This window comes from Gracilinanus agilis, chromosome 3 (genome assembly GCF_016433145.1).
Source record: "Gracilinanus agilis isolate LMUSP501 chromosome 3, AgileGrace, whole genome shotgun sequence".
In the NCBI taxonomy this organism is placed as follows: Eukaryota; Metazoa; Chordata; class Mammalia; order Didelphimorphia; family Didelphidae; genus Gracilinanus; species Gracilinanus agilis.
Window position 1 is genome coordinate 597,391,349 of NC_058132.1, and position 25,235 is coordinate 597,416,583.

Consider the following 25,235-nt stretch of genomic DNA (forward strand, 5'->3'; position numbering starts at 1 on the left):
AGGCCCCTATCAAATGGTATTGATTGTTTTGGTAGCAGAGGTCTCCTGCAAGATCGTTGGTTCTTTGTTTTCCAAGTGCTACCCTGGTTCATTTTCCTGCTTTGGTTCTTACTGTGCGTTGTACCAGGATGCAAGGTTAGATTAATATATGAGTTGCCTGGATCCTGGTCTGGGCACTGGTCTGAGCCTGTCTCTTGTAGCTGCTTGTTGACCTTATTTTCTATATTTTCTATCTCTCCTGATATATATCTCTACTCAGATATTCCACAGGATTCTTGCAGTTCTTTTATATAGCACTGGACTGGACAGAGTGCCTTATAGAGGTTTACCTCTAGTTTTCTTCACCTTTGTTCCTTTCTGGTGCATTTATAGAGTGTTTGTGGGGGATCAGGGTTCCTATAGGTTCCAACAGATTGCCAACTTCCGCCTACTTTGGTTTCCAGTTTAGTTTAGCTTCTAGCAATGAAAATTTATATGCTTAGCTCCTCCAAATCTCCCTCAAAGCTTTTGACTTTCCCCATCTCAAAACCCTCCTTTGTTATAAATAGGTACACTTAAGGAAAACAAATCACACGTTGATTTTGTGTGGAAAATTTGTGTCTCGTTCCTTCCTTCCTGTCTATCTCTTCTTCACAAAAAAAGTGAGGGCTTCATGATTGATAAACAGCCCTCTAAATTGTGATTGGTCCATTGCATTGATAATAATTCTTAAATTGTTCACAGTTGTCTTCCTTTGTAGTGTTGTAAACATCTAAAATTGTCCTCCTGATTCTACTCTATACATACAACTCTGCTATGACAAAAAGTACTGCTGTAAACTTTTTATGCAGAGTAGTTCTTTCCCTTTTTCTTTGATGTCTTCAGGTATGCCAATTCATCACTGCCCTCTGTCCTAGTAATGTATAATTTAAGTGATTTGGGAAATAATAATTCCAATTCACTTTCTAGAATAATGAGATTTCATAGCTCCATCAACAGTGCATTAGTGTATTGTTCTCCTGCAGTCTCTCTTTGGGCCCCTTTTATCTCTTAATAAGATATAGTTGTCTTAAAGAATATATAGATCTTAAGTGGAGGGGGGTAGGTGGGACGGAAAGAGGAAGGGTGGCATTCCAAATGTGGAAATAGCATGAATGAAAGAACAAAGGCAGCAATTAGTGCAGCATCTGAGGAGAAAAGTCAGGAATTAGGCATCTTGGAATAAAAATTATATTCTGAGGAGTAATAGAAGGTAAGGTTTGATTTTGCAGTAGCTTACTACATTTTGAGGATGGTTTAATCCACTTATTTATTTGGCTAAGAATATAGGGTGAAAAGCACAAAATGTCATATGATAGGCTACACACATCTTTTTTCAACTATGGTAATTATAAGGGTTATAAACTCTTAAGTTGACATGTAAATACACACAAAAAAACCATTTGTGATAATATAGAAAAATGCCTAATTAAGAGGTAATATGTAGCCTTTGGTATGAAACTATCAATAGGTAAATAAACTTTAGTTGAAACCTTTATGATAAAAGCCTTATGAAAAATGAATTTTGCTTTAATTTAAAATCTTTGTCTAAAATCTCCTTTAATACCCTACTCTGATGCCTCATGATGATATGGCGGTAATATTTGGTTATTATAGCATGTGGCATTGGAGGGCAAGATATGGCAGGTTTTACCAGGCTGTAAAGGTTGTAAGTATCTATTTTTGGAGGACTACCCTAGCCAAGTTCATAGCCTCCACTTCTTTGAAATATTAAAGATTTTTAAAAGGCCACTTGAGATTTTGTTTTGCCTTAAAAGGACTCATGTGATATCTTACCAAGTGTTTCTGAATAGTGTGTGGAATCTTGCTTTTAGCCTTTAATTTTATTGTATTATCCTTTGTTTTTAATATAAATTGAGCCCCACCTTCCTCCCCTCTTTTTTTTTTTCCAGCATCTCTTGCTCCTCCTCCTCCATCCATCCTACAGGTAACTCCTCAGTTGCCTTTAATGGGATTTGTGGCCAGAGTCCAAGAAAATAGTAAGTTCATTTCTTTATGTTGTTGATCAGACTTTAGGTATGAAAGGTGTGCATGTATTACTGACCTTTTCTAATTACTTCCCTTTTTTTTGATGAGACACATAAAAAAGCTTTTTGTCTACCTGTCTCGGTTCAAAGGCTATATGCAGTTTATTCTTTAAAACTGTTATTAAATCCTTAAAACTGTTATTGAAAATTCTAGTTGTTTTCATTTTTTCTTTCTATGTAAAATAAAGGTAATTGTATATGTTTTAGAACTTTGCTGTTTCAGTTGTCATCATATTATTATTATTGACCATATATTTAAATAATTGAATTAAATAAGGAAGGCATAAGCACCTCTTAAATGCCAATCACTGTGTATACAAATATCCCTACTCCCAGAGAGTTTGAATTTTGCTGGAAGTAAACAAAATATAGACACATTAAATACAAAGTTATTTGGAGGGGGGTAGGGCCATAAAAAAACTTGGGAAAATTAGGAGGGATTTTATTAAAGAGGTGCCACTTGAGCTGAATTTTCATGGGATGTAGGGGCTCCAAGATGCTAAGATGAAGAGAAAGAGCATCCCAGGCCTGAGCTGAAGAGTTTGGGGCAAGATATTGAATTTCTGTGTGGAAAACAATGAATTAAATGGGGGGGCAGTGAGGTGGCTCAGTGGATAGAGAGCCAGACCTAGAGATGGGAGGTCTTGGGTTGAAATCTGGCCTCAGACATTTACTAGCTGTGTGACCTAGGGCAAATCAGTTAACTCCCATTGCCTAGCCTTTACTCCTCTTCTGCCTTGGAACCATTATTTATTATTGATTCTAAGACAGAAGGCAAGGTTTTGGGGAACTCCCCCCCAAGAAAAAGCCCCCAATGAGTTGGGTGGAATTTAGAGCTTGTGAAAAGGAATAATGTATAACCAGCCTGTAATGGTGGTATGGAGCTTTAAATTCCAAAGAGAAGTTTTTATTTCATTCTAGAAGCAGTAGGAGTCCCTGGAGCTTCTTGAATTGGGTATAGTCAGACTTGTGCTTTAGGAAAATTTGTCAACTACAGCTGAAGGAGAAATTGGAGCAGGGAGAGACTAAATGTAGGGAGGCTAATTAATAGGTTGTTTGAATAGTACAGGTAAGAGATAATTTGGGTCTAAACTGGGCGGTGGTGATGTGAGTAAAGAGAACAAAGATGTGAGAGAATTGTGGAGGCAAAATGAATGAGATTTGTTAATTGACTGGGGGAAGGAGGGGATGATGTTGAGTTTATAAATCTGTGTGAATAGAAGAATTATTAAGTCCCCTGGAAAAATAGGGACATTAGGGAAAGGAATTTTTTTGGGGGGGAAGATCATAAGTTCCATTTTGGAATTACTGAGTTTTAGGTGCCTTTGGAACATCTTGGTGGGGTTGTCCAGCATTCCCAGGAATCTTAGTTATTGAAAAAAGAAAACCACAGTTTTTTTTCCCCTCCCAGTAGTAGCTTTATAATTTTGTAAATATTATAGAGTAAAGAATAAACTGATCAGTATGGGAAGAGTAACTGTAATGCAAACTATACAGGCACAAATTATCCTCTTCAGACCTTTTGAAATTAGCAGCAGCCCTATCTTTTCACAACTAAGAAATAAAATAAGTGAGGAAGTTTACTAAGTTGATAATGGCATCTCATGCACTTTCTTTTTGAAATAGGGCAGCTAATAAACTCACATTTCTATATTCAGAGATGTATCATTAAACATTTATTAATGCCTACTCTGTGCCAGGCACTATGCTAAGGAGGCATTTGAAATTAGTGTCATCTGTTTTGGCCCTTTAGGAAATGTCTAGCTCATCTCGGAAAAATTTAGGTCACAGATTAACTCGTACTTAGTCAGCATTTATTTACTTCTTCCCATGTGCCAGGCACTGTGCTAAGTGCCAGAGATACAAAGAAAGATCAAAGATAGTCCTTATCCTTAAAGAGCTCACAGTCTAATGAGGAAGGGAGGAGACAGCAGGAAAATAGCTACGCACAAACAGGTATATTACAAATGAACTTTGGGGTACAATTGATTGAACTGATGGGGGTTGAACAGTTACTTTAAATGTACATTTTTATGCCAAAAGGGGACTGCTCCCAATTGTTTTTTTTGTCAGTGCGCCTAGCAAAGCATTGGTTTTGCTTTCTCTCTCTTCCTTTCCCCTCTTATCTCTCTAACTATTGTAGTTAGAAGAACTTTGTGGGTACAAGATGATTATGTAAAGTGATCACTTGGGGTGACTAGGCACCCAAGGATCATCAGGGGGGATTGTGTAAATGGAATTAGCTCACCCTCATTCATTCTTTAGGCTTTAGCCACCAGGAATAATGTCACCCCACCCAACTTAGAATTAAGTGGGGAGGGGGAGGTCTGTGACCCACACGTGATAGTAAGTGACAAATCAAAAACAAGCAACTGTCCCCTGGGCAGTCCAAAACAGTGTTGAGGCTGCCATTTGTCCTCGGGAAACTGGAGGCGGACGCAGGAAGTGACGAATGCTGCTATCTTTTAAATATGATGGTAACTTCCTGGGGTAGGGGGATGGCGCTTTGAACTTGGTGTGGAAGGATCTCTGCTGAGACCTCAGACTGCTTCCCTCAGAATTGTCAGGTGGGTAAGTCAGGCTGACTCTCTTTCTCTTCCCTTGGCGTTTCTGGAGGCTCTAGCCTCAGGGAGGCCTCTCTTCTTGGAGGAAGCCTTGTAGCTAGAAGCCTTGTTTAATTCACCTCTGTGCCCCTCTGCTGGGGCCTCTGAATCCCTACTTGGTTCGGGCCTCTGGTCCAGGCCAGAGTTTCTCTCTCTCAATTTCCCTACCTTCAACCTTCCTGAGTGTAAATAAACCACCATAAAGTCATCTTGACTTGGGTCTCTTTATTTTGAAATCAAGTTAATTGATTTTTGGTGACCAAACCTTAAATATCTAATCCAACCATAATAATTCCCATTTTCCCCTCTTACAATATATAATATCTATATAATCTAAATGTTGCATATGATTGCATTAGTTGTTGTATGTTGTATCATTCATTTGACTTCTCTTGAACCTGTATTTCATTAAAACTCTTGATTTTTTTTCAGCTGAACTGGTGTCTAACCCTACCTCCCTAGTATTGTACTTAAGAAGTACAGTTTTTAAACCCACATTAACAGACTTTATGGTTTTCTCTCTTAAATTAACTTCATTAGATTTGGCCTAGTGTTTTCATCTGTGAAGATCTTTTGAATCTGAACTTTTGTGTAGTGTATTAGCTATCCCTCTCTGCATTGTGTCATCAACAAATTTGATTAGTATTCCTTGTAGTTGATAGTAGAAAGGATAGGAACCTTGGGAAAAAGTCACCATATTATCTTAGAATTCATGAAATCCAAGGTGGAGGATATTGAAAATAGACATACTTCAACTTTAAAAATACTTATTTCAGAGAATTTGGAGATATGACTTATGGTTTGACAGCCAGAGACACTAAGAGGGAAGACAGTTCAAGGAAGAGTAAGGTACACTCAAAAATCATGATTTAACCTGATGAAGAAAAGGAACCAGTCACACACACACTCTCACACACACACACACTTTTGCAAACACATATAGGACACAATTGATTCCATTCTTCCTTTTTAGTCTTAATTCTACAGTACTGCCTCTTATAAATCATGCTTCAACCAAACTAGAATCACTGTTCTACCCTCCCACTTCCATTCCATGCCTGAAATGTATTCCACCCCACCTTTAACTATCATATTCTTCCTACAAGGCCCAGATCAGGTGACATAGTTTCCTAGGTAGAGCTGGGTGGGAACCTTAGAGACTATCTTGTACAATCCCCTTATTTTACAGATTAAGACACTGAAGACAAGAGAAAGGGGTCAAGTGATCCACCCCAGTTCAAGCAGGCAGATCTGGGATTTGGACTCAGGTCCTCCTTGCTCTGACTTAAAATCCATGTCTCCTATGTATTTAGTTATCTACTAATTTTGTATTGTAGATATTGCTGTTCATGTCCATCCCTTCTTTTAGACTACAAGCTCAAAGGCAGGGGTGGTGTCATTTAAATACTTTGCAGATCTATAGCAGAGTGTCTTACATAATTGGTATCTAATGAATATCAATTGAAATGAGAGTTTATTTTTTCAGTCTCATTAAACAAATCTTCAAAATAGAATACCACAGAACAGTATTGTAGTGCCCAAAGTAACATTCTTTATTCCATAGAATCTAGCTTTAGAAGGGATCTTGAGGATCCCATAGGAGTTGTAATCCAAGTCCTTTATCTCTCACCAGTAATGGGTCCATCTTATAAAGCAAGGAAAGGGCAATGTGAAGTAACTTTCTGGCTCCTTTTACAACTTCATTGAATGTACATCTTGAAGAGAGCATTACAGCAGGATACCAGCACTTCAGCCTTTCTCTTTACTCAATCTCTTGAGTCTGTCCTCCACTCAGCTATTCAATGAATCTTCCCAAAGTGTAAGTCTGACTGTGTCTCCTTCTCCATGGAGTAGACTCCAGTGGCTTCTGTCTGCACCTGGGATCAAATATGAAACTCTCTGGCTTTTAAAGTCCCACCTAACCAGGCCCTTCCCAATTTTTTGAGTCTTCTCATACCTTCTGTCCATTCCCTGCCCTCCCCAAACCTTATTTTACTCTTCAGTCTGGTGATACTGGCTTCCCTCCTGCTGTTCCTAGAACATGATGAGAGGCAGAGGCAGAAAGGGGGTTGTGGTGGGGAGGGAGACAGACAGAGAGAAGTAATGAAGGGGGAAAATACAAAGGAAGGAAAAGAAAGAAATGATGTAATCACAGAAGCGACTTTCATAGCTATATTGGAGACAACTGGAATATTAACAGAACAAACAAAATGAGAACTTATTCAGATGCATTTTTCTTCCATTTTCTTTATGAAGGATAATGGTCTTCAGACTGAAAGAGGTAGAATAAACGTGGTGAAGCGTTACTAGTGTTAACACCTTTAATACATGACTATGTGTTTTCCCAATGCCTCAGGATGTAATGAGATAAGTGTGTTCAAGTGGGCTCTGCCCTCAGGGATGATGTGGCAAGTACCTTCCCCACCTCGATTGGGGGACACTGGCACTTCTTGGATTTGGCTCACTGTGGCGGCATCTATGGTAGTAGAGACGGGCCACTCTCAGGGCTACATTCAAATTCTGTTCACATCCTGGTGCAACTCAGTTGAGGAGAAATATACTTCCCTTGCCCTCATGCAGTGTATTTTCTATACACACAACTAGTCTTTCACAATATTAACACTTTTGTATCTTAACCATAACTATTTAAGACAAAATAAATAAAAGGAACATAGATACTAATGTATTAAAGGAAATCCGTAAGTGATAAAATTCATCACAATACACAGATAAATTCAGATTACTCTCTCCTACTATTGCACTCAGTGGCTGTGGTGAAGAATCTAGGACCCTGACTTGGACAATAGGGAGGAAAACCCATGTGCTCATGGTGATTCCCAGCACTGGAATGCAATCTTCATGATTATTGGGCCATTCAGGATTATTTGTACTACACAAAAGTGCTTGATTGTTGAGCTTCACTACTTTTCACCTAGAGAAATCCTATCCTCTTGTCCACTTTCCTCTCCTCCTTTCTGCTCTCCTTTGCCTTAATGATTTTTAATTTAAGTCTTCATTCTTAAAAGTGTTAAAAAAAAATGTTAGCTCTCATTGTGAACAGTAGTTCTTTTTTTTGTTGTTGTTTTTTGTTTTTAATTTTTTTAAACCCTTAACTTCTGTGTATTGACTTATAGGTGGAAGAGTGGTAAGGGTAGGCAATGGGGGTCAAGTGACTTGCCCAGGGTCACACAGCTGGCAAGTGTCTGAGGCCGGATTTGAACCTAGGACATCCAGTCTCAAGGCCTGGCTCTCAATCCACTGAGCTACCCAGCTGCCCCCAACAGCAGTTCTTTTTAAATAAAATCAAACACCAAGCTCATCCAGCTGGGGATATTGCAGCTCTAGAGCCCAGCCTGTCATTCATTCCCCTGGCTACTGCACTGTCCAGTCAGAAGGGGCTCACAGCAGCACAATTCAAGATCACTCTTCAAACTGGCTCTTACATAGCCTTTGCCGCCTTCCCTCTTGCTTTTCCTTCTAAAACCAGAGATGGCAGCAAAGAGCAATAAGTGCTTCTCAAGTTTTACCTCTTCAACTGGAGTTACCAGCCTATGAAATTAGTTCTTTCTTCAGCCAATCAGGAATTGCCCAGCAAAAGCCTTTTCTAATTGGGCGGCTTCTAACTGCTTCCTGCTTTATCTTCAACTCTTATTACTTTCCATTTCCTTTCCTACCACTGTCTTACTTGATAAATGAGAGCTTATTGCCTTTCAGGGATTTACTCTCAACTTAAAAAGGCACAATGATCAAATAGACAGTCTCTTAAAAATGATACCTCTTAGTGTCTTAAGAGACTCTTGGTCTCGAAATGTTGATATGATTAGATATTTTCTTAGTTTTACTCTCTTTAGCTATAAAGCATGGAGGTACAAGTATCTTTCTGATACCCTTAAAAAACTGTCTTCACATTCACATCTCTCTTGCAATTTCTTTATTTTTTTATTTTTAATAAATCAAAGATTTTGTTTTATCTCTTTCAGTCTTAAACTGTGCCTACACGATCTGGGTATCATTTTACCTTGTTGACAGAGAGACCCAGGTCCTCAAATCCATAGATTCTGGACAAAACTGTCCAGAATATAATTTGAAAGTGATTTCATATACACATTTTATCTGTGTATGTTAAAACATGGTTCCTTTTCTATTCATCAAACATGAAAGTGTTCATCCATAACAGTGACATTCTGTACCTTAAATCTTTTTTATAATCTTTTTTTCTCTCATGGCATTTTTTTCTGTTCTTTATATCTTTTAACTGTTCCTTATGAAAAGATCTTAAAGATATACTGTCCCTTATACTAGGTTCTTAATAAATTAGTTTAGGTCTCTTGACCTAAATGAGTTAAATCCTAGGTGACTTAAAGAATTCTTAGATGTGATCTCTAAGGTCATTGATCTTTAAGGAATCGTAGAGAAGAGAAAAATATCAGATAATCAAAGACTAACAAATGTTATTCCTATCTTTAAAAAGGTGCAAAAAAAATTGCTGCCAGATTTGGACTGCTGTGCTTGGAGTGAAGAAAGGAAGAATCCCAGAACTAATTATTAAATGGATAGTTGTAAGCACTTATAGCTCTATGTTGATCTCTAGGAGCCAACTTCATTAAGAAACATCATGACAGAATAACCTGCATCTCTTTGGACAGTGTTATTATTATTATAAATACCAGGAATATTGTTTGATATTTGGCAGTTTCTCATTATACCCTATAGACAAATTGCAGGAGTGTGGATTGAATGATTAGTCTAATTAAGAAGATTCAGAACTAGCAGAATGACCATACCCAAAGGCTAGTTGTAGAGCTGGAAAGGAAAGAACCTGAGAGGCCCTTCAGTCCAAACACTTCACTTTATAGATGAGAAATCTGAGGCCCAGAGAGGTTAAGTGATTTGTATTAGATCACACAGGAAGTAAGTATCCAAGATGATATTTGAATCAAGGTCCTTGGATTCCAGAACTAGTGGTCTTTCTACTGTACCACACTGCCTCCGTTCATAAGTTGGTTTCACCTTGGAGGAATTTGTTTATTAATGGCATGCTACAGGTCTATTTGTAATTCTCTTTTGTTCAATTTTTTTCCAGAGGCTTGGATGAAGGAATACTTATCCTATTTGCAGATGAAAAAATCTGGAGTGATAGCCACTATGCTTTATGAAATTATTAAATTCTTTATAATTCTTAATTTGAGAATAAATATGAAGTCCTGAACTCAGATTAAAAAATAAACATTACAAATTTAGAATTAAGAAAGGGTTGGCTAGACATCAGTTCATCTGAAAAAGACTTGGAACTTTTAGTTGATTGAAAGATCAAAATGATTCAATAGTATGATGTTCCAGTTAGTGTCCCCCTCCAACCTACCCAGCAAAATGAGCTTTTCATTCGTAAAACTATGGATTTAAGACTATGAGAAGTAGTAGTTTCTTGTACAGGTAACCTAGTCAGATAATATCTGAAATATTGTATTGAGTTTTAGGTATCATATTTTGATAGAGATATTGATAAAACTGTCCAGAAGATATTGATCCAGGAATGCCAAGGGAACTTAAAACCATGACATAAGGATACCATGGTGTCTTAGAGGGACAGTTTTAGTTATCTTTGAACATTTGAACATGGAAGAGGACTTAGATATTTACTTTATGTCTTAGGTATGGGAATGGGTAGATCCATGGTTGGCAATTCTAAGGAGGTATGTAACATTAGACCTGAAATGGAGTGGGCTGATTTAGACGGTTTCTCATCATTGGATGGTTGAAGCAGAGGCTAAATAACTACTTATCAAAGGATATCAATAAAATTCATGTGTCAGGAAAGGGTTACCTTGGATAAATTTGAAGGTCTTGTTAGATCCCCAGGTGATCTATAACAGTATCAGACTTAAAGATTTTAGATGCTAAAATGTTGGTGGGCTTTCTGTTGTCCTCTTTCTAACTTAACTGTTATTTTTTAAAAAATGCCCATTTCCAAATCTAATTTTGAATTCTATAATAGAACAACCTTAGAATGAGAAAAATTCCAGATATTTACTTTGTATATTTTTGTTATCATCTTAATGGTTTATTAGTTTCAGACACTCCTCCTCCTCCACCTCCTGCAGAAGAACCAGTTTTTGATGAATCCCCACCTCCACCTCCTCCTCCAGAAGATTATGAGGAAGAAGAGGCAGCTGTGGTAGAGTACAGTGATCCCTATGCAGAAGAGGACCCTCCCTGGGCACCAAGGACCTATTTAGAAAAAGGTAACTATAGAACAATATATGGAGAGAGGGATGAATTCAGAACAGAAGTGAAGTTGTATTTGATACTAAAAAATTTCAAATGTCTATTTGTTTCCAAGTAAAATTCTATTTATTATGTTCTTCAAATTATCTCATCAGTTTTAAAGATTTATATGATTTTTAAAAGCTTTGCTAGACTGTAATTTGAAAATTCTGGTCACTGTGGGGTAGTTAGCCTGGAGACAGGAGTTCCCAGGTTCAGATTTGGCATCATAACATTTCCCAACTATGTGATCCTGGGGATCATTGCTTAGCTCTTAGTGCTTTTCTGCCTTAGAACAAATACTTACTATTGATTCTAAGATGGAAGGTAAGGGTTTTATTTTTAAAGAAGAAGAAGAAGAAAAATCTGGTCTGTTTTGGTTGATGGTTCCTATTTTTTCACATAATATTACTTCTTACCTAAATAAAAGTAATTAGTTGCTTTTTCTACCACAAGCTCACAGGAAGAAATGACATTTTTGTCTTTCCCTAAAAAATGTTCCCTATGAATGTTAAAAAATTTCCTCAAAGTTATTTTTTCCATTGAAGCTTCTAAAGAACTGTTTTGTAGTGTAATGAATCAGGGATATTTAATTTAACAATAAGGATTGCCATAAAGAAATTCATTCTAAGAAAGAAACATTGTTAATGATTTAGTTCACTGGAAAGGTAAATTTATGAATATTTCAAGGGAAAGCTTATTGCCTCTATATCAGTCAAAAACAATAATGAAAATACTATAAAATGAAAGAAATGAAAATATTGTAAAAATGAAATCAATAAGAGATTTAATAACCATAAGATGTTGTCCATCAAAGAAGCCTTACTAATAATAAATATCTTTGAGAGTATTCAGTCCAGGGGGAAAAAAGACTCTTGAAAGAAAATTAATATTAGGAAAAAAATGAAGCTACAGAAGAAAATGATTGTGTCATCATTTTCAGTCCAAAGAAAACCTCTTAAGTGCTCCCAAAGTGATCAGTCAGTAAATATTTATTAAGTGCCTATTATGTACCAGACATATACTAAGTCCTGGGGATACAAAAAGGGATAAAAAACAGTCCCTGCCCTCAAGGAGCTTACAATCTTTAGTTTCATTTCATCTAATTACATATAAGAACAGTTTCCAACATTTAAAAAGTAATTTTGAGTCTCGAATTCTCTCCCTCTCTCTCCTCACCCCATGAGATAGTAAATAGACTTATATAGATAATAGATAAGTAATCATGTAAAACATTTTCCCATATTAATCCTTTTGTGGAAAGAAACATGAACAACAACAAAAAAGTGAAAAAATTTGCTTTGGTTTGGATTCAGACTCCATCAGTTCCTTTTGTGGAAGCATTTGGCCTTTTTTTTAATCATGAGTCCTGTGGGATTGTTTTAATCATTGTATTGCTGAGAATAGCTAAGCCATTCATTGTTGTTCCTTGTACAGTGTTCTCCTGGTTCTGCTTATTTCACTCTTCTTCAGTTTATGTCTTTCCAGGTTTTTCTGCGCTTCTCCTGCTTGTCATTTCTTTTAGCACAATAGTATTGTTACAATCATATGCTATAACTTACTTGGCCATTCCCCATTTGATGAGCAATCCCTCATTTTTCAATTTTTTTGCCCCCACAAAAAGAGCTGCTTTAAATATTTGTTTGTTTGTTTTTGTTTTAGACATATGGGTTCTCCTTTTTGTTTTTTTATTTCTTTGGGATACAAGCTTAATAATGGCATTGCTGGGTCAAAGGGACAAGTACTATTTTATAACTCTTTGAGAATAGGTTCAAATTGCTCTCCAGAATGGATGAATCAGTTCACAGCTCCCTTAACAGTGCATTAGTATCTCAGTTTTCCCATATTACTTCCTAATTGTCATTTTCCTTTGCTGTCATAATAGCCAGTCTGATACATGTGGGGTTGTACATCCAAGTTGTTTTAATTTGCATTTCTTTAATAGTGATCAGAGCATTTTTTTCATGAATATATAAAACTTTAATTACTCTGTCTGAGAACTGCCAGTTCATACCCACTGACCCTTATCAGTTGGTGAATGATTTACATTCTAATACTTTCAACTCGTTTCACTATGTATTTAAGAAATGAGGCCTTTGTTAGAGAGACTTGCAAAGACTTTTTGTCCCATTATGATTACTGTGTATCATTCTTATTCTATCTCTCCCTATTTGGTTTCTGAACCCCCACCCCCTCTACCCCAATTTGCCCTCTTTTCTATCTCTCCCATCCCCTTTCCCTTCTATTATCCCGTAGGGTAAGATAGATTTCTATACCCAATTAATTGTGTATGTTCTTGCCTCATTGAACCAATTCTGAAGAGAGTGAAATTCAAGTGCTCTCCTCTCTACCTCTCCCATCTTCCCCTCTTGTCAAAGCTTTTTCATGCCCCTTTTATGTGCAAAATTTTACCTATTCTATTTTCCCTTTCTTCCTCCTCCCAATACATTCCTCTTTCTAATGCCTTAATTAATTTTTTTATTATCCCATCATCTTCAACTCACATCCTTTCCCTCTTTATATATATATATATATATTTTTTTTTTCCCTTCTAAACTGCCCTAATAATGATAAAGTTCTTAGGAGTTAAAGGAATCATCTTCCCATATAGGCATATAAACAGTTTAACCATATTGAATGTCGTTTGATTTCTCTTTCTTACTCACCTTTTTATGTTTCTCTTGAGTTTTACATTTGAGAGTCAGATTTTCCATTCAGCTCTGGTCTTTTCATTACAAATATTTGAATTCAATACAAAAATTTGAAAGTGCTCTATTTAATTGAATACCTATTCCCCCTCTCTCTCACACAAAGGATAATGCTCAGTTTAGCTAGGTAAGTGATTCTTGATTGAAGTACTACCTCCTTTGCCCCCTGGGATATCATTTTACAGGCCCTCTGATCCTTTAATGTAGAAGTTGCTAAATCTTGTGTTCTCTTGACTTTGGCTCCACAATATTTGAATTGTTTCTTTTTGGCTGCTTGCAGTATTTTCTCCTTGACCTAGGAATTCTGGAATTTGACTGTTTAAAACATATTAAAAATTAATTGGGCATGGTGGATAAAGCACAAGGTCTGGAGTCAGGAGCACTTGGGTTTAAATCTGGCTTCAGACACTTTAAGGCTATGTTACCCGGGGCAAATAATTTAACCTGATTGTCTAGCCCTTGCCATTCTTCTGTCTTAGAACTGTTACTTAGGCAGAAAGTAAGAGTTATTTAAAAAATGTTTTTAGGATAAAAATTCTAGAAAGAATTCGAAGACAGAATTTTTCTGTCTTTAGGATAAGATTACCTGAGTGGGTCAAAGAACAAATCATAGAAACAATTAATTTCATTAGAGAGTGACAGGGTGACAACATACCAAAACTTATAGGAGGCATTCAAAGCAGTACTTGGGGGGAATTTTATATTTTTAAATGCTTACCTACATCAATAAAATAGAGAAATCAAATCAATGAGTTGGGCCTGTGACTGAAAAACTGAAAAAGAACCAATTAAAAACCCTTAATTAAACACAAAATTTGAAAATCAAAGGATTAATAAAATAATATAAATTAATAAAATAAAAAATTTAAATATATAAAGACAAAAAACAAATTAAAAAAGTAAATCATTGAACTAATAAACCAAACAAAACAAAACCTAAAGTAGAGAAACTATCATGATTTTAACTGAATCACTAGTATCAAAAATGAAAAGGGTAAACTTACCACCATTCAAGAAGAAATTGAAGTCAGTAGGAGGAGCTATTTTGCCCAATTATATGCCAAAAAATGACAATCCGAGTGAAATGGATGAATATTTAAAAAATTATAAATTGTCCAGATTAGCAAAAGAGGAAAAAGAAACCTTAAACACTCCTATCTCAGAAATAGAAATTGAATAAGCCATCAGTGAACTCCTTAAGAAAAAAATCCTTAGGAGCAGATGATTTCACAAGTAAATTCTGCCAAACGTTTATAGAATGATAAATCCCAATACTATATATTTAAAAAAATAGGTGGAGTGCTTTCAATTTACTTTTGCAACACAAATATAGTGCTGATATTTTAAATCAGAAAGAGCAAAAACAGGGGAAGAAACCCATTGGCCAATTTCCTTAATATAGATGCAAAAATGTAAAGTATTTTAATTAATTTAATTTAATTGATATTAAATTTCCTAGTAAAGAACTTATAGCAAAATATTACAGGGATTATACACTATGACTAGGTGGAATTTATACCAGGAATGTAGGGCTGGTTCAACATGAAGATAACTATCAAAGGGGCAGGTAGGTGGCACAGGAGATAAAGAGGACCTGGATTCAGACTCAAAGACTTTCCTAACTGTATGACCCTTAGTTCAGCACTTAACCCCAACTGTCTAGCCCTTATGGTTCTTATGCTTTGGAACCAATATACAGTATTGATTATAAGACAAAAGGTAAGGGTTAAAAAAAAAACCCACATAATCAACCATATCAGTAGCAAAATAAACAAAAATCACATGATTATCTCAATAGATACAGAAAAGATTTTTGATAAAATGCAACATTTATTCTTACTAATAACACTAGAGAGCATAGGAATAAATGGAATTTTCCTTAAAATAAGTAGTAGTATTTATCTAAAACCATCAACTAGCCATATCTATAATGTAAAAACCTAACTGAAATAATTAACAACTTTAGCAGAGTTGCAGGATATAAAATAAACCCACAGATATCATCAGAATTTCTCTATTTTACCAGCAAAGTACAGCAGCAAGAGATAGAGAAATTCTTTGTAAAATAACTGTAGGCAGTATACAATATATGGAAGGTCTGCCTGTCAAGACAAACCCAGGAACAATATGGACACAATACAAAACACTTCACACAAATAAAATCATACCTAAACATTTTGAAAAACATTAATTGCTCCTGGGCAGGCTGAGCCAATATAATAAAAATGACAATCCTACTTAAATTAATTTACTTATTCAGTACATAGTAATCAAACTACCAAGAAATTATTTTTTTGATCTGGAAAAAATAATAAAATTTATCTGGAAGAATAAAATATCATGAATATTAAGGTAATTAATGAAAGAAAATATGAAGGAAAGTAATCTAGCTGTGCCAGATCTCAAACTGTATTTTAAAGTAGTAATTATCAAAACAATCTGTTACTGGCTAAACAAATTGTTGTATCTGTTGGTGATGGAATACTATTGTGCTGAAAGGAATAATGAACTGGAGGAATTCCACATGAACTGGAATGACCTCCAGGAATTAATGCAGAGTGAAAGGAACAGAACCAGGAGAACTTTATACATAGAGACTGATACACTGTGGCACAATCGAATGTAATGGACTTTTCCACTAGGCAGCAATGCAATGATCCAAAACATTTCTGAGGGACTTGTGAGAAAAAACGCTATCCACATCCAGAGAAAGAACTGTGGGAGTAGAAACACAGAAGAAAAACAACTGCTTGACCACATGGGTCAGTGGGGATATGATTAGGGATGTGGACTCTTAAGCAATCACCCTAGTGCAAATATCAATAATATGGAAACAGGTTTTGATCAATAACACATGTAAAACCCAGTGGAATTGCTTGTTGGCTATGGAAGGGGAGCAAGAGGAGGGGAGGAAAAGATTATGAATCATGTAACCATGGAAAAATTTTCTTAATAAAATAAAATTTAAAAACCAATCTGTTACTGGCTAAGAAATAGAGTAGTGGATCAATGGAATGGATTAGGTACATAATACAGTAATAAATGAACATAAGTAGACTCTGATAAACTTAAAAACTCACTATTTGACAAAAACTGGAAAACAATATGTCAAAAACTAGGTATAGACTAACATCTGACACCATGTGCCAAGATAAAGTCAAAATGGATACATGATTTAGACATAAGGAATGATTCTGTAAGCAGATTAGGGGATCATGGCATAACTTGTCAGATCTATGGATAAGGTCAGAATTTATGACCAAATAAGAGATAAGCAAGCATTACAGAATGTAAACTGAATAATTTTAATTATCTTAAATTAAAAGGGTTTAGCACATACAAAACCATTGCAACAAAGATTAGAAGGAAAACAGAAAACTAGGAACAAAACAAAAGCCTCATTTCTCCGATATGTGGACAACTAACTAAATTTATAAGAATGCAAGTCATTCCCCAATTGGTAAAAGGGTAAAGGATATGAACAGGTAGTTTTCAGATGAAGAAATCAAAGTAATATATAGTCCTATCAAAAAATGGTCCAAAATATTGATTAGAAAAATGCAAATTAAAACAACTGAGATACCAGATTGACTGATAGGACAGAAAAGGAAAATGATAAATATTGGAGAGGATATGGGAAAATTGGGACACTAATACACCATTGGTGGAGTTGTGAAGTGATCTAGCCATTCTGGAGAGCAATTTGAATCATGCCCAAAGTGCTATAAAACTACATATTCTTCGATTCAATAATATCATTACTAGATCTGCATCCCAAAAAGATTAAAAAAAGAGAAAATATTTATAGCAGCTCTTTTTGTGGTGGCAAGGAACTTTAAATTGAAGGGATGCTCATCAATTGGAGAATGACTGAACAAGTATAAAGTTGTAGTGGAATACTATTGTGTAATGAGAAATGATGAGTGAGACAATTTTGGAAAAACCTGGAAAGACTTATATGAACTGCTGCAGAGTCAAGTGAGCTGATCCAGGAGAACATTGTACACAGTAGTAGCAGTATTGTAACAATGACTGTAGCAATTATTAGCAATACAATCTTCTGAGATAGTTTCAAAGGACTCCTGATGAAAAATGCTATCTGTCACCAGAGAAAGAATTGATGGAACCTGAATGCAAATAAATCTAAGCATACTATTTTTCACTTTATTTTCTTAAAGACTTAAAAAAAAGTGATATGCATCTTCCTCCATATGATGAATATGGAAATATGAATTATATGATAGTACATGTATAATCTATATTAAATTGCTTACATGTCTTAGAGAAGGAGGAGAGTTGGCAAGAGAGGGAAAGAATTTGCAACTCAAAATGTGAGAAAATGAATGTTAAAAATTGTTTCTACATGTAGTTGGGGAAAAAATAAAATGTTACTGGAGTGGGGAAAAAGGATAATAATTTCTTCATAACCTTGTGTAGGTGTTTTGTATCTGTTTATACAGTATATGTGCATTTTTGTCATCCCTGATAGATTATAAGCTCCTTGAGGACAATGGCTGTATTCTTTTTGTTCTTTTATTTTCAACATCTGGCATTAAAGATGCTTATGGATTGATTGATAACAGTACTTATGTTATCTTTTTTAATGCAAAAAAAATGAAAATAATTTGGATTTTGCTCAAATGGATCAAAAACTTTAATTTTTCATCAAACAGACTATACCAGGGGACTGAATATTTTAAGTTAACATTTGAATAACATTCGTACTAATATTCTACAATGTAATCACAATTCATTTCTAATTTTTCTAAGCAGTCTGAATGAAGCTTAATAGTTAAACATAACCCAATACAAGATATCACAGAGCAGAAACAACTTGCAAATGTGGAAATTTTTTATTAAGGTTACCAAAGATGCTGAGGTTAGATCAAGAAGAAGTTCAGGGATGGAGAGTAATATTTGCATCCTGTGATGCATCCTGTAATATTTGCTCTTCACCTGAAATTGACATAATTACAGCTTTTTAAATTCACTTCAGCATCTTCTGTCATTAGACTGTGAGCTCTTTGAGGGCAGAGACTGTCTTTTGCTGCTTCTTGTATTTCTAATACTTAGCACAGTGTCACATAATAGGTGCTTAATAAGTTCTTGCAGACTGACTTACAGCAATTAGGACATGCTTATGATGTCATTGTAATGGTCTTAATAACCAAATATTTGGGAACTAGAAAAAATCTTCAAGAAGTCTGAAGTTTCTTTTGGGTTAAGATGTTAGTCTGACAGTTTAAGCAAGCTAAGTGGGTAATGGACACACACAGGCAGAATATTTTTTTTTGTTTTTAGAAAATTACTGTGCTACCTAAGTGACTTAGAGAATCTGAATATGTACCTGTTCATTTATGGTTTTATAAAATTCCTATATATTTCATACTTTCATGGCTTTTTTTTTTGTAGTTGTCGCAATTTATGATTACACAAAAGACAAAGAGGACGAACTCTCATTTCAGGAAGGAGCTATCATTTATGTCATAAAGAAGAATGATGATGGTTGGTATGAGGGAGTCATGAATGGAGTGACTGGGCTCTTCCCAGGGAATTATGTGGAGTCCATCATGCATTATTCTGAATGAAGATCGATGATGATGTATCAGGATCAAAAGAAGCTATTAGGGACTTTCCAGATTTACACAAGGTCTGGGGAATACACTCATGTGAACTCATGGATGAAGAATAAGGATAATTGTAATAAAACTACTTATGTGTTTTGGCTTAAAAAATTATTATAAAAAGTAATTTAGTGACCTAAAAGTATGAACAAATGGATCTTCTGATGGTTGGTAGTGGCTGTGCTGAGCTCTCTGAAGTAATTAAGCTGACCTATTCATCTCTGGGTGTGTAGAAAATTAAATGACCTATTTATGTAAATGAAAGTCAAAATAAGACAGGTCGAATCTAGGATCTTTCTCAGGAATCCTATCTAACAGAGTTTTCTCCCTTGATTTAGTGCTTGGCATTTCAAATGCCAACATGCTGTGATGGTATTAACCTTCTGACCTATTGGGCATCTTAGTTACTTTTTTCTTCTACCTGAAAATGAAGTATTGGAGACTGTATATGAAAGTTTACACAAAAAAGGTTTCCAGGTGGTTTGTTACTTGTTTAATGCAGTTAGAATCTGTAATTTCTTAGCACTTTGTTGCTGAAGCAAGTGAGTTCAAAACTGACTCATATCTCATTATAACTGTCAGCTTAAATAATTAAAATGATGAAGTTTAGAAAGAGTTGGGGACTTCTAGGGCTAACTCAATGGTGCCACAGATTTTATTTCATATTCCTGTGAAAATGACATTGCCACCCATAACACAGGGTAGGGTGAAATGGAGATTATATTTCCTGTGGGCTCTGATGATAAAGTCTAAAGATTTTAAGTTAATATTTGAATAACATGTTCTCATTAGCAGTCAAGATGAAAACTCATTCTGAGCATTAAAGCTTGGAGTAGAAAAAATATGCTTTCAGAGCAGATGTTTCTTTTAATCTTTCAATGTGTAGAAAAATCTCCTTAGTCTTATTTGGAAAGTACAAGTAGTTTTTAGGTCTGTCAGCAAGTCTCCATAGTGGAAGTGAAAGGATCGCAGCTCTCTCTGATCATTAAAGACCAGCTTTATCTGCACATTGTCTAAGCTGCTTTCCCTTTATAAGAAAAAAGAACTTAAAACAAAATCTATGAGTCTCTCATTCCTAATTGGAAAATAAGGGCCTGTTCCTATTAAATTTTTTTCCACCTTACCCAAGATGAAAAATACAATATTAGAATAAGCTTAGTAGGTCAAATACTGATGCTGTCAGTTATGTGGGCTAAACCTTCTGGTGGAACTTCAGCAGAAACTGTAGCAGAAAGCATGAATTCTTGGGAGTTCAGCTCCCAGAGTTAGAAGTACATTTTTAACCTTCCCTTTTCCACACTTTCCAATTTGAGAAATGGCTCCAGAGAATCAAAATCTGGGGGGTGTGGAGAGCTGAATGAGAAATGACTTAATAATGGGACCAGTTCACTTCCCCCTGATGCTACAGACCAAGGTTCTAGATACTCAGACAAAATTGAATCATGTCAGGCGAGGGCTTCCCCTGTGCCCCTGTGCACAGTGTTGTTGAGAGATTGACAAAGCAGCAAGGTTTGGTGAACTTGAGTGATAGGTGGGGAGGGTGTTAGCATAAAAGGACATTCAGATTCAGTTGGGCAACCAAAGGCCTTTGACCAGAAAGCTTCTTTATGGCTTGAACTGAGGCCCAGTTATCCAAATATGTGATCAGAAACACTCCACTCTGCCCCTTTTCCACAGCCATTTAGTGACCCTTTTTTCAGATCTTCTAACACCTGGCAGTCCCATAGTCTCACCAACTTAACTCACCTGTGCCTGAGCACTCTTAAGCAAATGACCAAAAATCTTTTTTTCCCCTCAACATTAGCTCCAGGGATCCCTTTGAGCCTGTTATTTCCTTTTAAAAATCAATCTGTGGTTGACTATCTGAGTTTGGAATCTCTCTTACTGCCTAAAGTGGACTGATGTGCCTAGGGTTTGGGTTTTCCTTTGGGGTGGTGTTTAGTCCTGGGTATGTATATTCTTAGTGGGGAATGGCGGTGGTGTTTAGTACTGGGTATGATGTATATTCCTGAAACTAGTATTCCCAGTAAGTACTTGGACCTGCGGGATTTACTGCTTCAGAGTGCTTAGTGGGTTCACAAAGCAGATATGTTCTGGAGGTCTAAAAGACTTGCCAAATGCTTTTTCAGAAATAGAGAAGTCAGCTGTGCCAGGCTTTCAGAGTTAGATAGGTTTAGGGTTTTCTCTAGGAACGGATTTGGTTTCTTGGACAAGTGTTTTTTTTTTTTTTTTTTTTTTTTTTTTTTTTTTGCAATCTGCTGATGATATCTGTGAAGTTTTTCATCTTGTAGAGTCACCATGGGGTAATTGCTGCTGGTTTTTGCTCTATTCAGTACCAATGTGTAAAAAAAAATTGTTGGATTTCATGCATATTTTTTATTTTGTACAGTTTAAAAATCTATAGCTTGTCTAGGGAGGATTCTATGTGATCAAACCCCAGATTAATTGGAGACTTTAATGTTATGTAATACTTCATAGACTGCATGCTACTAATAGTGAGGGTGGTGTTTCCAGTTTTATCATTTGTAAATTTCCCCCTTTTGTCCTATCGAAAAAATAATTTTAAAAAAGGCTTGGAAAAATGTCAATTTGAGAAAGTGCAGAATGTGCCGCAGCCAAAGTGATCCAAGTCCAAAAGCTACTGACCAGCCCTCAGCCGTACCGTAACTAGAGATGAGGGGAATGATATCATGGTCCATAACCAAAATGAAACCCTTTTCCTCTGGAATCATGTTGTCCTAAGTTATATTTGGTTTTACCTTCACCCTTCCTCCCAAACCCCACAAAGTGTAGTAGCCCAATATGGCTGCTCCTTTTTGGTATTTCATTTCCATGGAGATATGAATGAAAATACACTTCCTTGTTCTATGGCCTTAGGGGGGGGAAGATGACAAACTTCAAAAACAAAAAGTGCCAATCTGGGATGCTGAGAGGATCAGCCTGCTGTAGGATGATAAAGATGAAGCTCCTCTTGTCTGGTCCAGTGGTGTTTTTTCCATTGCTCGGCTGTTTTGTTTCACCTCCCTCAGTATTACTTGTTTCTGGCAATTTAATTAGAGTAAGCAGGCAGCTGGTATTTCTAAATGCTCTGCTTTTGAGGGACTGATTGATTCTGTGTCACCAGGCAGAAGGATACCAAATTAGGTCAATCATTTATCAGGTTTTCTTGCATCTTTAGTGATAGTATTCATGTACTTATAGTGGTTTTTCAGTTATTTCATCAATCTTACTACTTCCTAAAAAAAAGGCATCTTACTGCGATTTTTAGTTCTGGTGAGGTAGGAAATTGTGTACACTTAAATTTCTGTCTAAATTTTTTCTTATTCCAGCACTTGCCTTCACATTAGAATACCTCTCCTATTGTTCTTAACCACATATTTCTCTAGTGGAGAGAGCATGTTGTGTCCTGGGACTCACCATGACATTCAAAACAACCTTATGTAGAGAGGATAGCAGGCAATCTCTAAGTATTTAGGAAGGTAGGCATTTAATTTCCATCGGTTTACACTTAATTCACTGGCTAGGAATTCCACCTTCACTGGTGTTAAGGGGGAAACATCCCCAAATGGGTTTACTTAGATTCTTAAAATTTTTTAGAGCCAGAAGGGACCTTAGGTCATCTAGTTTGGGCCCCCCCCTCATTTGACAGATGAGGAAACCGAGGCCTAGGGACATTAAGTGACTTGCTCAAGGTCCCGCAGCTAGTTAGTGGCAGGCCAGGACTAGAATCATGACACCCAGTCCAGTGGTCTTTCCGCTATACAATGCTGTTTTAATTAAATATACTGTTTTTCTTGAAAACTGTGAGAACATTGGAGTTCCACTTGATGTCTTTAGGAAGATACTTGAAAAAAGCATGGCCATGTTTTGATAAATGCCATTAGAGTATTATCCACAGTTCCTCTTTGAATTATTAAATCAGTATGCCAAGTGCAAGTTCATTAGTGAGATGGGAATTTTTTTTAAAAAATGGTACTTCAGTGTTCAGTACAAGTAGTCTTTTCTCCTTGACAATACACATGTTGCATACACGTTTGATATGGTATTCAGCAGTGGGGGAGAGGGGGAGGTACACTGCCCAGCAGTCTTAAAGGAGAGGCTTCTCAAGAGCCATCCACTAAAGAGTTATTGTGCTTGATAGCTGAAGATTATTTTCTGCTAATCTTTGTTCCTATTTCTTATTGAGACTCATTCAATTATATGAAAATTGACAAATATGACAGGGCCAACCTGTGGACAAATGGATTATTTACGCAAACGTACCTTGCTAAATATCTTGAAACATTTTTGTAAAAAATTAAAAAACACAGAAAAGTGCTTATTTTCACATTAAGATGGAAGTGTCTTTTGCAACTTCAGAATTCTATGGAAAAGCAGTTTTTACCATACCTTGTGTCCATGTACATTTTTAAGAAACAGAAACATTTGGTTTACAGATAGGATGGCCATGATTTGTGCTCTGGCAATGCTAACTAATCCAACCGATGTACTTTTAGCTCCCAGAGAGAAGGTAGTTGTTGGCAGTGAGACATACTACAAATCATGGAGGGCTCTGGGAAGTCCTTGTCTGCTACCAGTAATGTTTAGCATACGTGTGCCATTAAGCTGCCTCCAAATGAGTGGGGAATGTTGACTTTTTACATTTTTTTAGATTGTACTTGGAATTAACTGTTGCTGTGTATTAAGAACTTGTTTTAAGTCCTAAATAAAAACCCACAAAGCACATTGAAGTGTGGCTGGTGAATGCATTTATTCTTGAAAGGGAACCTTTACCTTCAGTGGTCTCAAGTATCTTGTGCCTAAAGGATTTGGGGGAAGAGATGTGTAAGCATTTTAACTTCTTTTAAATGGGAGGGAAAAGACAACAGAGGCTCTAAACCAAGGACATTTGGGAAGATTATATTTGGCATTCCATGCTAAAAATAATTTTAAACAGTTTGAAAATGCTTGGGTCTTTTTCTTTACCCCTTGTCTTTTATAGACCAGATTTTCTGCTATTCGTAGGGCGATCGATAGGTAAGTACCAAGCTAGTGATGGCTCACTATTTGGCCCTCTGTGATTACAGAATGCTTCAATATTCACATCAGTCCCGATTATTATATTGTTTAATAATTGGTATTATTGCCCTTGACAAATGAGGAAATTGGCTCAGAGGTGTCTTCTACTACACTGCTTTGCCTGTTAGATCCCTAAGTTTACTGGAGATGTGAAATCAGGTGAGCACTAAAATTCAGAGGTAGGTGTTTGATGTAAATACTCATTAGTTCTTGGCAGCCAGCTGATGTTTCTTTTAGAGCTGGTCTTCTGGCTATTTCAGGCCAATGATGTCTTTTGAATCTTATAGATAAAATTGATGTCATATTTGAGCAGAGACCAGTACCAGTAATCTTTATAGCCTGAAAACTGGGTGTAGGAAGAGATGGCAGAGGTGGTTTGGGGGAAAAAAAGTTAACAGCAGAATTATGGGGATTTAATTTTCTTTTGTGCCTTCACTTTAGGTTCCTGGGATCCACGGTCTGAATTCCTCTACCCAATGTTCAACAAACATTTTTAAAGTTCCTCTCATGTAGATGGCTCCAGGCCTATGTGTTGGCAGAAGACAAAAGTGATATAGTTCCTATCCTCCAGGAGCATTTCACCCTACTGAGAGTTTACATGTGCACAGAGAATTGTACCCACAAGATCTCTGAAAAGGGAGATAACTGAGCTGGTGCTGGAATAGACATTGTAGGCCGTGGAGAAGAGACCTAAAGACCCTGAGAAGTGTTGACCAGTTTTGTGGGAAGGGATGAACAGGAGCCAGGTTGTGTCCTCATCTATTCTGGGCTCCTGTTTCTGTGGAAATTTTTTTAAGAGAAATAGATTTCCCACCTCCCTAGACAAAGCCTTCTTCCTCTGCTACCCCACAGTTATCTGGCTTTGTTTGTAGTCTCATCCCATTATCCTCTATCATCTTGTTTTATCTTTGT

The 25,235-nt window shown here is 36.3% G+C and overlaps 1 protein-coding gene across 26 annotated transcripts in view; it reads left to right on the top strand.

Annotated features, from left to right (window-relative positions):
• Positions 1–19,437, top strand: part of ABI2 (abl interactor 2) — a 144,694-nt gene extending 125,257 nt beyond the window's left edge. For 10 of the 26 annotated variants that reach the window (XM_044670656.1, XM_044670668.1, XM_044670655.1 and 7 more), the window contains 3 exons: positions 1,932–2,018; positions 10,738–10,911; positions 19,054–19,437. In XM_044670656.1, the coding sequence (XP_044526591.1) occupies positions 1,932–2,018; positions 10,738–10,911; positions 19,054–19,229 (437 nt within the window). In that variant the 3' untranslated portion in view covers positions 19,230–19,437. The remainder of the gene's footprint in view (positions 1–1,931; positions 2,019–10,737; positions 10,912–19,053) is intronic. The other 16 variants (XM_044670657.1, XM_044670659.1, XM_044670669.1 and 13 more) reach the window with 3 other exon arrangements.
• Positions 19,438–25,235: the final 5,798 nt, after the last annotated feature.